Source organism: Spea bombifrons, chromosome 2 (assembly GCF_027358695.1).
Source record: "Spea bombifrons isolate aSpeBom1 chromosome 2, aSpeBom1.2.pri, whole genome shotgun sequence".
Classification (NCBI taxonomy): Eukaryota; Metazoa; Chordata; class Amphibia; order Anura; family Pelobatidae; genus Spea; species Spea bombifrons.
The window spans coordinates 66,229,240-66,247,476 of NC_071088.1; the positions used below are offsets into that span (position 1 = coordinate 66,229,240).

The window sequence follows — 18,237 nt, forward strand, 5'->3', positions numbered from 1 at the left end:
GAGGTTCTCTCGTCCTCCTACCTCACCACTTGCCCCCTTGACCCTGTACCCTGAAATCTCCTATCACTACTTTCTGACATACCCCATCCCTAACCAATATCTCTTTCCTTTAGTATATTCCTATCCTCATTTGAACATCATCTCACCCATCCTAAAGAAACCCATGCTTGATCCCACACCCCCATCAAATTACCATCCAATTTCCCTTCTGCCCCTAGCATCCAAACTGCTGAAACGATGAACTCACTAAATTGCTCTCTACAAACTCTCCGTTTGTCACGGCGCGGGTGCAGGTCGGTTAGGAGCCCAATTGCAGGGGATATATGAGGCTCCATCTGTACTCCATGGTGCATAGCCACATACAGGTAAATACAGACAAAAGACTAGAGTCATACACATGGTTGCTCAGGTAATATAAACAGGATTGGTTTAACTAGTAAAACAAGGCACAAGCGAAAATAAAGGCTGTAGGTAAAACACGGATAAGAAAGTCTGTGGACAGGAACACGGCTGGGGACAAGGCAGGAACACGGCTGGAACAGGCACCTCCAACTCAGGATAGCAACAGGCACCTCGGAATAGGGACAGGTGCCTCGGGACAGGGGATAGGCACCTCGGACTCCGATAGGAGATAGGCACTTCGATGGGGGACTTTGAAATAAAGATAGGGATATCAGAACACAGACTCCAAAGGGAATAGTCACCTAAGATAAGGGAATTTGGATCTTCAAGATAAGTATAGGGATCTCAGAACCCAGATAGGGACTTCAGAACAGGCACGATACTGACGATCAACAGGAAATCCTTGGATAGGGCACACAGCAGGCAGTCGTCAGGCAGGGAAGACGTGGTCACGCAAACTGGGTTAGTAACAGAAGGACACAATCTTAAAGCCAAATCAGGTGTGGATGGAAAATGGTCACAAGCAAGCTGGATCAGAACCAGATAATCAGAAGGAAACTCCTAGGAGAAATACCAGATCAGGATACAGACCCACAGCAGTAGGCTGCTTACAGTGCATTATAAAGGCAGTAACTGAGGCACTGAGCAGCTATTTATGGAAAAAGGGTAAACATCCAGCTAAGTAAGTGCAGCTGGTCAGATAATATGATTCCCAGGTTCCACATACCGGAGAGGTGCCTCTACAGGTTACAAGGAAACATGACATGCATAATTATCACATAGTACAGAGTAGCAGGATGGAGCCCTGACACTGTTTGACCCTCTACAATCTGGTTTCCATCCACAGCATTCCACCAAGACCACACTCATCGCTAAAACAAAAGCCGATTTCTCACTAATTATACTCTTGGACCTCTCTGCAGCCTTTGAGTTGACCAACTCCTTCTTCTCCAAACTCTCCATACTCATGCTATCCATGACACAGCTAATTTCTGGTTCAAATCCTACATCTCTGACCGTACCTTAAGTGTCTCCACTGGAATTTGCTCCTTTCTCCTACCGCTAATGTTGATGTTCCTAAGGTGTCCGTTTGTAGGCATCTACTCTTTTTCATCTACCCCTCTTCATTTGGACAACTCCTTTGTTTTTCAATACCACCTATACGTTTATGACACCCTAATCTATAAGACCTTTCACCCTCTCTTCTAACTCGCCTCACTGACTGTGTTTCTGGAATTGAGTCAAGGATAACTTTGCATTACCTGAGGTGCAACATCTCCACGACTGAGCGTATGGTGAGTTCACCTGTGCTGTACTCCTTCTCTGGAATTCCCTTCCCCATTCTGACAGATTTTCAAGAAGCATACAACCTTTCCTCGAAATACTCTCAGCCAGCATCCTGTCTAAGCCATCTGAACGATTAACAACCTCTACAGCGTATCCTGACGCAACCAAACCATCCCCATCCTAGCAGTCCTCTCCTACTGTTTCACTTCCCCATTAACCAACTAGATTGTAAGCTCACAAGAGCAGGGCGCTCTTCTACTTTTGTACCAATTTGTTATTGTTTGTGATTTTAAATATACTCTACTGACTAATTTAAAGTGTTACAGAATCTGATGGTACTATATAAATAATGTAATGTAATATTATTATTATTAGATCTGATCATACTGTCTCATGTTCTATTTGGGACATATTTGAAGCCAACTACTTCAATTTACTCCCATCAAACCATATATATTTGAAAACTAGACACCTATGGGTGAAGAGAGATAGCTAATTTTAGGACAAACTTTTTTTAAAATATATTGTTAGATATTTTGTTTTTACATTTTACTAGAACTGGATGATTCCCCTTATGGTGACCCTGATCAGTGGGGAATTATTTACTACAATTTTATTTATTTATTAACTATTTTAATTTTTTTATTTTGTATTTATTTTACTAATCACATTAATCAGTGCTATTAGTGAGCTGGGCTCCAGTGACCTGGATGGTTAAATGCAACTCGGGTTAAAAACACTATAATGACATATTATATATATCCATTTATTTTAAAGGGCCCTAAAAAAGTTTTGGGGTTGAACATTTTTATACATACTTTCCATTAGAAGGAAATATTACATAGTATACTACCAATTCATCTTAGTTTTGCCAATATATTCTTAATTCTTATTCTTAACATTTTTATAATATAGTTATAAAAGAATGTTGGGAAGCAGAGAATTTAATTTGATAAGCACATGACTGCACACTACGAATTTATTGCATGTTATCTATTACTTTATTTCAAATGTGTGGTGTGATACATAATAGCAAAATACCATGTTTGTAGGCATAACACCATAAGAGTCTGTCAGAAAAAAATGAACACCTGTTTTTAACACCTGTGCCTTTTTATTAATAACCTTAACAAAAACAGGATTCATTACTTTTCAGTTAAAGTGTCTTCTTCCGCGTTACATTACTCATTTTTATAGCCTATCATGGTAATGGCTTTTTACAGGTCATTTAGGATATGTTCAGGTGAAGTTGTCTAATCGCAATGGAATAGGCTATTTACATAGCAAAGTACAATCTGGCGAATAACATTTTCCTCTTTGATAAGAGAAATAATAATAATAAAAATAAATCGGTAGGAAAGTACTAAAGTATTCTCTACACCATCCTGTGATGAATCACCCCCTCCTAACCCCTTTGTGACACAAGGATTTGCCCCCTAAGTGACTGGAACTCTTTTGCCATTATTACCATATCTTTTTTCATGTATCCCTATTCGTTTAGTGTACCCACACAAACTCTATATTATTTTTTCAAGGACAGATAGGATTTTTTCCTTATAATAGTTCTTTGTATAGTTTGTCATATGTTTTAAATACTATTTTAAAAACAGTAAACATTTTTTTAAAAAAATTCTTCTACAAATGAGGTCCCATTGATAGCAGGAAGCTAGCAATGCAAGATTCTGCTGACAGGGGAGACCCCAGACTGTCTGGTGAAAACTTGATCTCCCCTGTATCGGTGGGGAAATTGCATGGGTGTCATTTAATTCCTGTTTTCCCAGTGTGATTTACCAACAGTAAATTCAGTGTTAACGACAGTTCAGTGTCGACTAGCCAAACTTTGGAAAGTAAGGGTCGGTACTAGTCCAAGCTGTCATTAGATGCACTGTTGAAGTGCAGTATTGTCACAAAAACACAGAAGACACATTTTGTTATTTTTGCAACAATGGATGGCTTGCATGATGATGTTTCACGTGATTTGCAGCACAAGTATTTATGGGATTAAGATCCCTTGTGATGCAATCTGTGCCGTGTTCCAATCCTCAAGCTTCCAAGTTGGGAGAACTAGCTTCACAAATTGTAGAGGATCATGGGTAGGTGTGTACTTGTATGAAACATCGAAATAATAAAAATTAAGTTACTAATTATTACACTGCTTGCAACAAATAGTACATATAAAGTATATTCCTTAAAAATGTAGGACAATAATAATAATAATTATATAAATATATCCTTGATCATCAGCATCTGCCAACAATCGTGGTTTGTAGATTAAATAAATGTATTGGAAAAATATGAGGCAGTTGTGTTCAGTTTGCGAAAGTTGATATTGTATAAATATTTTCTTATCTCATGATCTGTGGAGACAGCGAGTACTACCCTTTTATAATGTTGTACTGCATTTCATGTATTTTTTAATCTCCCTGGGCAAAGACATTTGATGCAAACAGTGATGAAGTCGTTTGCTGCAGAATTAACTGCAAACAGCAATTAGTTCTTCATTAATATGTAAATGTGGTCCACTGCAAATTCATCTATGTATGTGGTTTAAATATGCAAACACTACTGAGCTTTAGACCCAGATGCCTTTATTTACTTTAAAACGGCGAGACTTAGTTAATTATGTTGACTAAGACACTCCAATACACAGTATCTGCTGCAATCTCTCATTCAATATCAAAGAAATTCCTCCCTATTCAATTGCTTGTTTTTATCATGCAAGGGTATAGCTACATGGACATGGAATACAGGGAAGGAAAAAAAATATTTGATCCCCTGCAGATTGTGTACGTTTGCCCACTGACAAAGACATAATCAGTCTATAATTTTGACGGTAGGTTTATTTGAACAGTGAGAGACAGAATAACAACAAAAAAATCCAAAATAATGCATTTCAAATAAATTATAAATTGATTTGCATTTTTCCTCAGTGAAATTAGTAAGCAAGATGTCTGGCTCCCAGGTGTCTTTTATACAAGTAACAAGCTGAGATTAGGAGCACTCTCTTAAAGGGAGTGCTCCTAATCTCATCTTGTTACCTGTTTAAAAGAACGCTACGCGACCATCGCCAAGCAGCCTGGTGAGTAGGTGAGAACAGTTGGTGTGATTATTCGCAAATGGAAGAAATACAAAATAACTGTCAATCTCCCTCGGTCTGGGGCTCCATGCAAGATCTCACCACGTGGAGTTTCAATGATCATAAGAACGGTGAGGAATCAGCCCAGAACTACACAGGAGGATCTTGTCAATGATCTCAAGGCAGCTGGGACCATAGTCACCAAGAAAACAATTGGTAACACACTACGGCGTGAAAGACTGAAATCCTGCAGCACCCACAGCTCAAGAAAGCAAATGTACAGGCCCGTCTGAAGTTTGCCAATGAACATCTGAATGATTCAGCGGAGAAACTGGGTGAAAGTGTTGTGGTCAGATGAGACCAAAATCAACTCAATTTGCCATGTTTGGAAGAGGAGGAATGCTGCCTATGACCCTAAGAACACCATCCCCACCATCAAACATGGAGGTAGAAACATTATGCTTTGGGGGTGTTTTTCTGCTAAGGGGACAGGACAACTTCACCGCATCAAAGGGATGATGGATGGGCCCATGTACAGTCAAATCTTGGGTGAGAACCTCCTTCCCTCAGCCAGGGAATTGAAAACGGGTCGTGGATGGGTATTCCAGCATGACAATGACCCAAAACACACGGTCAAGGCAACAAATTGTCTTGAAAAATATATATATATATATATATATATATATAATTTGTGTGGGGGAAAAAAAAGAAAGAGAAGAAAATTACAGCTACAAGAAAATTACAGTTACAAAAAAAAAAAACAGCTTTGCCCTCAAGGGGTTAAACTAACATTGTTATTCTCATTTGCTTTATAAGAATTTCATGCTAGCATCTGGAAATAGGTACACTTATACATTTATATGCTGATTGGAGACACTTGCCAGCAATTAAGTACTTTCTGAGAACTGTCCTTAAAAACATTTAATAGATGACAGCAAAAGCGCTGAATAAAATCTTACATTTGGATTAATATAAAGAGACTATGAGCCCATCATTAATGTACAAAACAAGCCCCCATACATATGTGATAGTGAAAGTGAAAGTTAGCATTTAAAAAAGTACTTTATAATAATAAATAATATAGTGTGTATATATATATATATATATATATATATATATATATATACACACACACAATAACAGAAAACTGCATGACATTGTATGAATGAGGGTGTGTGTAACGTTGGAAAGGAACCCAGTATGCAGGGACTTGTGTAAAACAGATTTATTTTATATACCAACGCTACGTATGTTGCTGTGAAACAGTTAATAGCATAGTCCATAAGTGTAGCAAGAAGTCAATGAACTCCGTGGAGTTATGGTTGCAGGTTTCAAGGTGCAGCTGGTTGCAGGGTGCAGCTGGTTGCAGGTTGCAGGGTGCAGCTGATTGCAGGTTGCAGGGTGCAGCTGATTGCAGGTTTCAGCAGGGTGCAGCAAGTTTCGGGGTGCAGCAGGTTGCTTACAGAACAACCAAGCGCTGAATGGATGTTAGTGCTTGGTTTTAAATTTGCCACGCTCCATCACCCCACCCCTGGCCCATGACGTCATGGAGGAGACGTCTCTTCGTCGTCATGGAGGCAGAGGATAAGAAGGGGGCGTGGTGACGCGCGTGCCTCTTGCCTACCTCCTGGCGACAGAAGAAGGCCAGCACAGGAGGAGGGACCGTTGTGTGCACCCTCTACACGCGGGTGTTCGCGATGCCGGCAGCGAATGGTTCAGGTAAGTGCCGAGTACCTGCTAGACATGGGTACTCGGGTGAGGTGCTCCGTTGTGGGGCATGACAGTGTGTGAATGAGTAAATGAATATGTCTATAAATATGAATATTTCTGAATGAGTGAATGAATATGTGTGAATGAGTATGTACTTAAGTATATGTCTGTGATAGCATGGATGTGTAAATAGGAGGCAAAGATGGCACAGAGAAGGTGTATTTGAGCGTGAATGTCTATGTATATGTGTTAACATGAGTTTCTATGTAAGAGCTTGAATGCCTAAGTGTTTGTGAACATATATGTTTATTTTGTAAGTGTTTGTGTGTGAGAATGTATGTTTACGTGGTGTGGGGTGGAGTGTGTGTAAGCATGAGTGTGCGGTTGCTTAAAATAGTATGGATGTGTATGTGTCGTGTTTCCATGAATGTGTATATATGGTGTGAGAGGTGTGTGTTAGAATGAGTGTGTACATGTGTTAATGAGTAAGAATAAGTGTATGTGTGTTAGCATGTGTAAATTTGTGTAAGTAAGCCAGAGTGTATGTTGCAAGGGGCAAATAAGGCATAGACAAAGTGTTTGGGGGCAACGATGGCACAGGCAAACTGTTTGAGGGCAACAATGGTGCAGACCAGCTGTTAGGAGACAAAGATGGCACAGACAGAATGTTTGGGGGTTAGGATATATGCTAACTGAATACATATATTCTGCAAGCATATCTTCTGAAATAATGATTGATGCTACTCCCACTGATTTCAAAGCGGAAAATCGTTAAATGAGACATAAGTTTCCGTTTTTTAAAACTAAAGAATGCATGCACCAATTTGCACGCAGTTAAATTTACTGGAATCATAATAGAACCCAAAAATAAAAATACAATAGACCTCAAAAATAAGGGGCCCATAAATTCCTGTAAGAACACCCATAGTTCATTTAATTCAAAATCTAATTTCTAGGCTCATATTTACATTTTGAATGGTAAAGCAGTTCTGTGCCTGAGTTGCTAAGCAGTGCCATTTTTTCCAATTTTAATCTTTCAAAAATGTTGAGCTCTTGTAATTAAACATCTGAGAGAAATAATCTCCCTGCATCAACGATCATAATGATTTTAACTAATTGCTGCAGGTTATATCTATATGCTAGCACTGTTTGAGTAAATTCAGCAGTTCTTGCCTTTTTAAGTGGTAGAATAAGACTACCGTATTTGCTCGATTATAAGACGAGGTTTTTTTCAGAGCAAATGCTCTGAAAAATACCCCTCGTCTTACAATCGGGGTCGTCTTCTAATCAGACCTCAAATAGAGGTCTGATTAGGAGACTAAGATCCAGATCCCCCGCACCGCTGCAGGGGACCTGGATCCTCCTGTCGTCGCCCCCCCCCCCCCCCACACACACACTTACCGGTGCTTCCGGAGGTGAAGTTGGCAGCGGGGGTTTGTATGCGTCCGTCGCAAATACCTTCCCCGACTGTCAGAGGTCAGAGTTCCAGAGTTCCTGATGTCTGACAGCCGGGGAAGGTATTTGCGACGGACGCATACAAACCCCCGCTGCCAACTCCACCTCCTTCCGGCTGCCGCGGAATGAGACGTCAACCCGCTGCCCCGGCAATACAGCAGGAAATTGGAAGCACCGGTAAGTAAGAGAGTGTGTGTGTGTGTGTGTGTGTGTGTGTGTGTAGGGCATTTCTGGAATGCCTTACACCCCTATATGCCACTCTGGCACTTAGGGGGTTAAAAGGCATATTATGGGGCAGAGTGGCATATAGGGAGGTATAAGGCATTTCAGGAGGCAGAGTGGCGTTAAGGGGGCATTTAATAGTGCACTCTGCCTCCTGAAATGCCTTATACCTCCCTATATGCCACTCTGCCCCATAATATGCCTTTTAACCCCCTAAATGCCAGAGTGGCATATAGGGGTATAAGGCATTTCTGGAGGCAGAGTGCTCTATATAATGCCTTTTAACTCCCTTAATGCCACTCTGCCTCCTGGAATGCCTTATACCTCCCTATATGCCACTCTGCCCCATAATATGCATTTTAACCCCCTAAATGCCAGAATGGGATATAGGGGTATAAGGCATTTCTGGAGGCAGAGTGGCACATAGGGGGTCAAAAGGCATACCATGGGGCACAGTGGCATATAGAGGGTTAAAAGGCATATCATGGGCCACAGTGCCATATTGGTGTGGCAAGCCTGGGGGCAGATGTGCGTAACTGGGGGACAGGTTGGAAAATACGAGAAATAAAAACAAAAAAAATATATTTTTCTCAATCATAGCTTTTATTAAAAAAAATAGTTTACATGAATTAACATTTACTGGTAAAACTTTTTTCCTTTAGGGTCGTCTTATATTCAGGCTTTTTCTTTTTTTCCTAAGTTAATATTCAGATTTTGGGGGGTCGTCTTATAATCAGGGTCGTCTTATAATCGAGCAAATACGGTATTTAGCACAGAACAAGCAGGACATTTTATTATTGTTATTTATTGTTTTATATAGCGCCATCAAATTCCGTAGCACTGACATTTGGTGCAGCATTTTTGGAAGGGTCCAGTTGATGGCTTTAAGTACAGCTAATACACTCAACCAAGAAAGTGTATTTTTAGGTCTGCAGGCTAAAGTATAATAAATCATGAATATAATTTTATAAGATGGAAGAGACTGAGAAAAGTGAAATGTTGTGGGTACAGCAAGGAGGTTGGTTAGAAAAGTATTTGGAGATAAGAGCAGAGATATAAGGGGTGTAGTGTTGTTAAGGGCTCTCTGTAGTACAATGTGTGAAAAAAAAATACAAATTCTTACTACCATAAAGTTTGACAAAGGCTGACGGTAGAACTAGTGCATGGAAATGGTTAAAATACCAGCATTTGAAATATTTGGGGTGTCTAGTTTTTAAAAATATTTGGTGTGATAGGGTAAATTTCATTGGCCGGCTTCAAAGATACCCAAAATAGCACATGGGGCAGAATGACCAGCTTTGGGGAAAAATGGTTTTGAAATAACAAAACGCTAATGGTACTTATTGCCCCATAACGTGCAGAAAAAAACAGATTTAGATTTGATTTTTTCATTAGTTTTTGCAGATGAGTAAAAGTTTTTTTGTTTAACAAGTGAGAAAAAGTAATTTTTAACAAAAAATCACCATATTTTATCATTTTTTTATAGTAATTTAGATGATATGATAAAAATAATGGTATCTAAAGAAATCCCTGTTTGTCCTGAAAAAAAACTATATATAATATGTGTGGGAGCACGAAATGAGAAAGAAGAAAATCACAGCTAAACAGCAACACTGAAAAATGTTAAAAGAGCCATTGTCCCACAATATACTACAAGTAAGAAACAGTATTGTCATTAAGGGGTTAAAATAGATTTGTTTCATTTGATTTTCACAACATGCCTACCATTTTAAAGATGCAATTGTGAAACAAACAAGAAATAAGACAAAAATAACAGAAAACTGAAGTGTGCATAACTTTTTAACCCCCAAAGTGAATACTTTGTAGAGCTACCTTTTGCAGAAAATACAGCTGCAAGTCTCTTGGGATACGTCGGTATAAGCTTGGTACATCCAACCACTGTGATTTTGCCCTTCTTCAAGGCAAAACTGCTCCTGCTCATTCAAGTTGGATGGGTTCCGCTGGTGTATAGCAATTGATTTAACCACCTGAGTTTTGCTTTAGCAGTATGCTTAGGGTCATTGTCCTGCAGAAAGGTGAACCTCCGTCCCAGTCTCAAATCTCTGGAAGACAGATCTCCCACAAGAATTTCCCTGTATTTAGCACCATCCATCATTCTTTCAATCCTGAGTCCTGAGTTTCCCAGTCCCTGTCAAATAAATACATTCCCACAGCATGATGCTGCCACCACCATGCTTCACTGTGGCTAAGGTATTCTCAGGGCGATGAGAGGTTTTGCCTCTCTGATTAATGCCTTCCTTGCCTGGCCTGTGAATTTTGGTGGGCAGCCCTCTCTAGGCAGGTTTATTGTGGTGCCATATTCTTTCCATTTCTCAATAATGGATTTTTTTTTTATAACCCAACCTTGATTTGTACTTTTCCACCCTTGGTCTTTATGATGCCGCTTGCTTGGTGGTGCCCCTTGTTCAATGGTGTTGAAGACTCTGGGGCCTTTCAGAACAGGTATATATATATATATATATATATATATATATATATATATATATACACTGAGATCATGTGACAGATCATGTAATACTTAGATTGCACAGGTGGAATTTAAATAATTATTTGATTTCTGAAGGTAATCGGTAATTTTAGCATGCACCAATTTTTGTTTATGATTTTTTAGATTTTTTTTTCTGTCCATTACATGAAATCCAAATAAAAAATCCATTTTAATTCCAGGTTGTAATGCAACAAAATAGGCAAAATGCCAAGGGCTGTGAACAGGCCCGGACTGGGACAAAAAATAGGCCCAGGCATTTAAGTCTGAGCAGCCCATATTTATTTATTTATTTATTTATTTATTGTTAAAGCCCACCCTTCACACTACCCCCTCTCTTCATCTTATCTGCCCCTTCTCACTATGTTCCCCCTTTTCACTATGTAACCCCCTTCCCCACTTCTCAATATGTACCGCCTCTATCTATCCCCTCTCCCCCTTTCTCACTATCTAACACATATACCAATCCACACATATATATACTAATCCACACATATACACCAATCCACACACATACCAATCCACTCTCACTTAATGCTTTCCTACCTTTCCTTTCTTCTTTCAGCTTCTTTTCCTCTTCTTCAGTTCTTCTGTCTTCTTCCGGGTCAGAGGGCACGGACAGCGGTGGGCGCGGCTTCAGTGCTGTGGGCCGGGATCTGACAACAAACCCTGGCGCACAGCAGCTGTTGCCGCGTTTCACAAGGGAGCGGTATCGGAGGTCTGTTAAAGACCTCCGATACCGCTCCTTTGCGAGCCTTCTCCTCCAGCGGCGGACATTACTGTCCGTCTCTGGAGGGGTGCCGGGTGCTGCAAGTTGGCACCCCCTGATGAGCGGCACCCGGTGCGGACCGCCCCCTGGAGTGTGGCGCCCTGTGCGGTCGCACACCCCAAAGGTAGGCCCTGCCCTAAGGGGCCGGGAAGCCCCCACCAGGGCCGGCCTTAGGGGTCTGCGGCCGCACAGGGTTTAAATTAAAACATCGGGGTTTTTTTTTCAACTTTATTTAACATCCTCCATGTTAAATAAAGTAAAAAAAAAACCCCGATGTTTTAATTTAAACCCTGTGCGGCCGCAGACCCGTAAGGCCGGCCTTGGTGGGGACTTCCCGGCAAATGCCCGGCAAATGCCCGGCAAATGCCCGATGGCCAGTCCGGGCCTGGCTGTGAACACTTGCAGTATACAGTATACTTGAAGTGTCTTTTGTAGAATATAGGAGTGTGCTGAGCAGGCAATGATCTGGGGCTGAGATCAGTTCCCCCAATGGTTACTAAATATGTTTTGAGATAGCCTTGACCGGAGGGCTTATTTAAATGTTTTCTCAACACGTTCAAAATTTGAGCGAAAATAAGCTTAACCCCTTTGTAACCACTTTGTGAATCCTCACCATTAGCAGTGGACTTGAACAGTTCCCATAATCTGCCCTCCGCTAATACAAAAGAGGTTTGCACAGTAGGGAATACAACATTCATATTTGTAAATATACAAAACTACCAATTTATTTTATAAAGCAGCAACATTCTAAAAATATATTTAAATTACCTGTCAAACAGAGGAACAACTGTCCATCCTAGTACTGGTTCAAGTTGAAGATCCTGCCCATTACGCGATAGCACATGTCCCCGCTGGTTGGTGTTTTGATTGGGGATGTAAGTTGCATTCATGCCAAAAATTTGAACAAGAAGTACACTTTGTTGATCAAGGTAAGGATGCAGCAACTAAAAAATATACATATGAAAATACGGCTTTAGGATGTAACTTTAAAGTAATAATGTAATGTAAGGTCTAGTGGAGTCTATGCCTCAACGGGTCAGGGCTGTTTTATTGGCAAAAGGGGGACCTACATAATATTAGGCAGATGGTCATTATGGTATGGCTAATTAGTGTATATATTCAAGAGTCTTTGATGTGATATAGACATCTAAAATGTGTATGAGCAGCTACAACCCTCAGAATCCAACAACATTCAGAGCAAAAAAATAGAGTGTTTTTTGTGTTACAGGCTTTGCTTTTAATTGAAAATTTTGGGAATTTGCCAACCCAGCTGTTGCCAACAATGACGGGGTAATCAAGTTTAATTTGACTGTAGGTGAATAGCCAAGTTGAGATTTCAGTTGATTCCATCAAATTAGAAACATTTATTTTATTCAAGTTTTTTTTCTGAACCTTGAGTTTTTTACAATTCTCCACCACTTTAAGGCTAGGTTTCCACTTGGGTTTTTTTAGCTAAAAACGCCTATAAAAACGCCAATAGCGCCACCTGGCGTTTTTTTGTGAAAAACGCATGCAGCCAGATGTTAGCTGTAATTCAATAGGAAATCGCAAAATGCCATTTCCACCTGGCGTTTTTCTGTTTGGCGTTTTTTTAGTCCTCTTTGGCGTTTTTCTGCTTTTTTGGGCTCTGTGGCAGTTTTTCAAAACTGCAGCATGTTGACACTCTGGCGTTTTTTGCAAGAAATCTTGGCTTTTTTTCTCCAATAGAAGTCTATGGGAGAGAAAAAACGCCATGAAAAAGCCATGTGGGTTTATTGCCTTGGCGTTTTTTATGGCGTTTTTTCCACAGTTACAATGCAGAGGATGGACCCAGTATCTGTGTGTCCTACGAGAAATAGGCTGAAAACAAACAGTTTCACACAAAACAAAGTCCTGGACTGGTTCATATTGAATTTTACACCATTTGGAACAAACATGCCATTACAAACAAACATACGCGACCGGATCCTGCGTGCCAAAAGCAACAGCAAACAATTTGCACCATCATTTGGGGCCAATCTTCCCAGAGGAGCAGACATTCGAAATAAAGCATGCCTTAGGCTAGGTTTCCACTTGGGTTTTTTTAGCTAAAAACGCCTAAAAAAACGCCAATAGCGCCACCTGGCGTTTTTTTGTGAAAAACGCATGCAGCCAGATGTTAGCTGTAATTCAATAGGAAATCGCAAAATGCCATTTCCACCTGGCGTTTTTCTGTTTGGCGTTTTTTTAGTCCTCTTTGGCGTTTTTCTGCTTTTTTGGGCTCTGTGGCAGTTTTTCAAAACTGCAGCATGTTGACACTCTGGCGTTTTTTGCAAGAAATCTTGGCTTTTTTTCTCCAATAGAAGTCTATGGGAGAGAAAAAACGCCATGAAAAAGCCATGTGGGTTTATTGCCTTGGCGTTTTTTATGGCGTTTTTTCCACAGTTACAATGCAGAGGATGGACCCAGTATCTGTGTGTCCTACGAGAAATAGGCTGAAAACAAACAGTTTCACACAAAACAAAGTCCTGGACTGGTTCATATTGAATTTTACACCATTTGGAACAAACATGCCATTACAAACAAACATACGCGACCGGATCCTGCGTGCCAAAAGCAACAGCAAACAATTTGCACCATCATTTGGGGCCAATCTTCCCAGAGGAGCAGACATTCGGAATAAAGCATGCCTTACAAACCACAGAAAAGAGACAAAAGGGTCTACCAAGTAAATGACATCAGGAGAGGGCAGATACTTGCCATTTATCCTAATCCCTTTTAGCTGGGTGAAACTTCTAACTTGTAAAGGCTGGAAAAACTGCCTAAGGTCAAAAAAAGCAATTTCCACAGAAAGGCTAAAACGCCAGAAAAAACTGCAGAAAAAACGCCAAAACGCAGGTAAATGCAGTGGCAGTTTTCTTGGCAGTTTTCCTGGCGTTTTTCATCAAGAAAAAAACGCCGGACAAAAACCCAAGTGGAAACCTAGCCTTACAAACCACAGAAAAGAGACAAAAGGGTCTACCAAGTAAATGACATCAGGAGAGGGCAGATACTTGCCATTTATCCTAATCCCTTTTAGCTGGGTGAAACTTCTAACTTGTAAAGGCTGGAAAAACTGCCTAAGGTCAAAAAAAGCAATTTCCACAGAAAGGCTAAAACGCCAGAAAAAACTGCAGAAAAAACGCCAGAACGCAGGTAAATGCAGCGGCCGTTTTCTTGGCAGTTTTCCTGGCGTTTTTCATCAAGAAAAAAACGCCGGACAAAAACCCAAGTGGAAACCTAGCCTAACATTGACATTACCTAAGCAGAGGTTTTGAGAAAAAAATGTATAGGCAATATGACTACAATGAGCAAATGCTGAGCATGGACAAAGAGGAAATTATTATCAGGAATGCCTGAATTGTATTGTAGATATTTTGTCTCTTACAATGTAATGAGTGCTGAATACGAAGACATTTTAAATGTTAAACCAGCTCACAGACAACTGTGCCGTTTGCAGATAAAATTGCGAAGATCAGGCTGTCATTAAACAGCCAGTTCTCCTGTGCATCAAAACAATGGCGGATGTAATAGTATTTTCTCTGCTTTAACTACCTTTTTTGTTTAATCATGAAGATTTTTTGTGGTCAGATCAGATTGAGCTAAGGGTTAAATAAATTTTGGCCGATGGAAAGGGGCCGTCCCAAAAAGAAAACAAGTCCTGCACGGGTTAAAAAGTATGACTTACTTAAATAAAATACGTGATTAAGTGTAATATAAGGTGTTATATAAATAAATGTACAGATATCAAATCAATATTAGTATTAAAGAAAAAAACGATATATAAATATATATTATATAGCTTATCAATAGAATAATAATTTAGCTGATGAAAACTAATATATGCCAGATATAAAAATATAAATATGAGTGATCACAAATATATGTATAAAGTAATCCATACATAAATAAAAAATACATGTGTCCAATGAAATTCAACTTCCACAGTCAGTAGCTCCACAATGATTTGCCATAAAAGAAAACGGATGCCCTTACAAAGTTAGCCAAGTTAAGTTTCTCCAAGTTAGCCAACAAAAATGTTGTGCCATATACGAAGAGGTTTGCATCATTCCAGGATGTCCTGCAGTCTTAGAGTAGTAACACATAAACAAAACCTTCTCTAAGGTATTGAGGTACAAACAGTCTCCCACCTGGTTATTCTGCAGTAGCAGAAACTTGAACATCCTTTAGGGGAGAGGTTACTCTAGTCATCACAGCAGAAATAATATGGTCGTGAGGGAAAATAGGTTCATCTTTCTGGCTTCTTAATGAGTATATAACATGGGAGAGAAAGCATCAACCTTGGTATTTTTGGAACCTGGACAATATGAAATGATGTAATTGAATCTAGACAAAAAGAATTTGTGCCAAGCCTGACGAGGATGAAGTCATTTGGCATCGCTGATGTATTGGACGTTCTTATGGTTAGGAAGTATTGTGACTGATATCAGGCATCCTTCTAATAAAAGTCTCCATTTGTTCTGGGCCAAAACAACTACAAGCAGCTCTTGATTGTCTACATTGTAGTTCCTTTCTGCTCTGTAAAAGAAGTTTCAGACCCAAGAGTTGGGGCCATTGCAGCATGGTCTTTAGCTTTTCATAGTCCATTTCAAAACCTAAGCTGCTGGTTACATAGCTTTAGAAGTCACTTTGGTTACATCTTCTTTACATGCTCCTAATGAATTGATCAAAATGTTGCTGATAGAGACAAAGTTTGTAAAATTACTAAAGAAATCATTCAAAAACCTGGAAGATAGCAGGTTTGTTACAAAGTCTGAAGGGCATTTGTAATACCCAGAAAATGTGTTGAATGCTGTCTTTTATTCGCCTCCCGCCCATATACGTTTAAGGTTGTATGCTCCCCGCAGATCTTATCTATTGAATACCTGGGATCCCCATAGCGTGTTGAATAACTCTGAAACGAGAGGAAGTGGGTACGTATTCTTGATGGTAATACAAAAACGTGGGTCCTTGACTTTTACTCTTGGGTCACAGAGGATGACCAGTATGTACTCTAGGATATACCCACAAACTAATGAAGCAGCTGAACGAGGAAATCATACACTGGATGAATACGTTTTGAGCTTCAAGATAATTGGGCTAAATTGTTACCTCTAGCAGAATTTCCCAAGAACAACTCTACAAACTACCCATGTTATCTATTTCTTCACTTTTTATCATCCCATCACCCTTCCTGATGAATTTATCCACTCCAGGATTGCTGCTTTGAATGACCTCTTGCATCATCTGCACTGCTCAAGGACTACGATCCATGCTGCATTAGTTACAACATCTCAAAGACAGAAGGTTCAGTTGGACTGCAAGCGGATGCCAGCCGCATCTTTCCCTCCTGGTGACAGAGTCTGGATGTCTACGCGACACCACTTACAAGTACCCTATATAAAACTCACTCCTAGATTTATTGGGTTTTTCGTATATCCAGATACTTATGAGATCTTCTTACCCAAATGTCTTTGTATTCCCAAGATGTTTCATGTGTCTCTCCTTAAACTATTTATCTTCAACCGTTTAATCAAGGTATCTTCTCGTCCCGGACCAGTGAGCACGGTAGCTGTAGATGGATACAAGATATGGCTATGGTCCTAAAGAACGGTCCTGGGTGTCGGCATCTGATGTCCATCCTCCTTGTTTAAATCACACTTATCACTCTCAATTTCCTACTCGACCAGGTGGATTACTCTTCTGTCTATTTGGAGGGTCGTCGATGAGGGTGTACTGTTTGCATTCAAGTGACCGCTCAACGTGGTGCGTGCACACACAGAGATGGTGCCCACGCAAATGATGTCACTGAACTCATATTTATATCTCCCTGCCTTCCAGCGACCTAAAATGAACCTGGAAGCCAGGTGTTTAAGAATTCCTTCTCCATTTCTGTATTTCGGCCGTGTGTTGTTCTGCATTTTTCCTGTTATATTATTTTTGGTGCTTTGATCCGGCTTGTCCCGAGACCTTGATTGCAGTTCATGATTCGGTTTTGACGCTTCTGCTCCGCGGTTCTGACCCAGCTTCTCCTGCGACCTTGATCCAGTTACTCGTTTTGGCTGCTGGCATTTGCTTTCCGGGTGCTGCTCCAACCTCTCCTATGGCTTGGATGTAGTTGGTTCCTGTCTCGGTCCAGTTCTGCTCCTGGGATAGTATTGCATTATATGTGACACAAGGTGATATATGTTTTATATTTATAATTTTGCCAGTAGAACCAAGTGTTGCAGGAAATAATTTTACAACTAATTATCAATCTTAATTTATAACATGATTTTTATTGCACTTTTTATGAACAAGGCAATTACTGTATATGCCTCACTTTTTTTCTTTACATTTATTTTGAACACAGCTTCCTAAACATAATTTCACCACTTACCATGGACTTTTCCCAGGTTTAATATGATAGACCTTCAATATATGTGACCTCTCTCCAATTAGAGAAAATTAATATGTTGCGTTGCAAATGACAAAGTGTGGCTGGCTTCAACCTGCTTATGACATATGAGATAACTATAGGTCCCTATTTGAGTGTGACGGTATATACTGAGTGTCCAGACACTTTCAATTATGTTTTGAGTAAACAGCATTATCATATCTAAAACCATTGCTCTGGTTATATATTTACTGAGCATGCCATTTTACTTATGCAAATGTAATTAATATTCCTTAAGGGATATTAGCAAAATATGTTTATTGAACTCACTATACTCTTTTCATTCATTTTAGTATATGATGTTGTTGGTTTATTCATCCACAATTGAAGTCAGGATCACAAAATAAAGGAAGAAAACACTCTTGAGAAATTACAGA

At 39.9% G+C, this 18,237-nt stretch overlaps 1 protein-coding gene across 1 annotated transcript in view; it reads right to left on the reverse strand.

Moving 5' to 3' along the window:
* LOC128473690 (uncharacterized) overlaps window positions 1-18,237 on the reverse strand; it is a 140,821-nt gene that overhangs the window by 30,197 nt on the left and 92,387 nt on the right. The window contains exon 25 of the mRNA XM_053455944.1: window positions 12,196-12,371. Coding sequence (XP_053311919.1) covers window positions 12,196-12,371 — 176 coding nt within the window. The remainder of the gene's footprint in view (window positions 1-12,195; window positions 12,372-18,237) is intronic.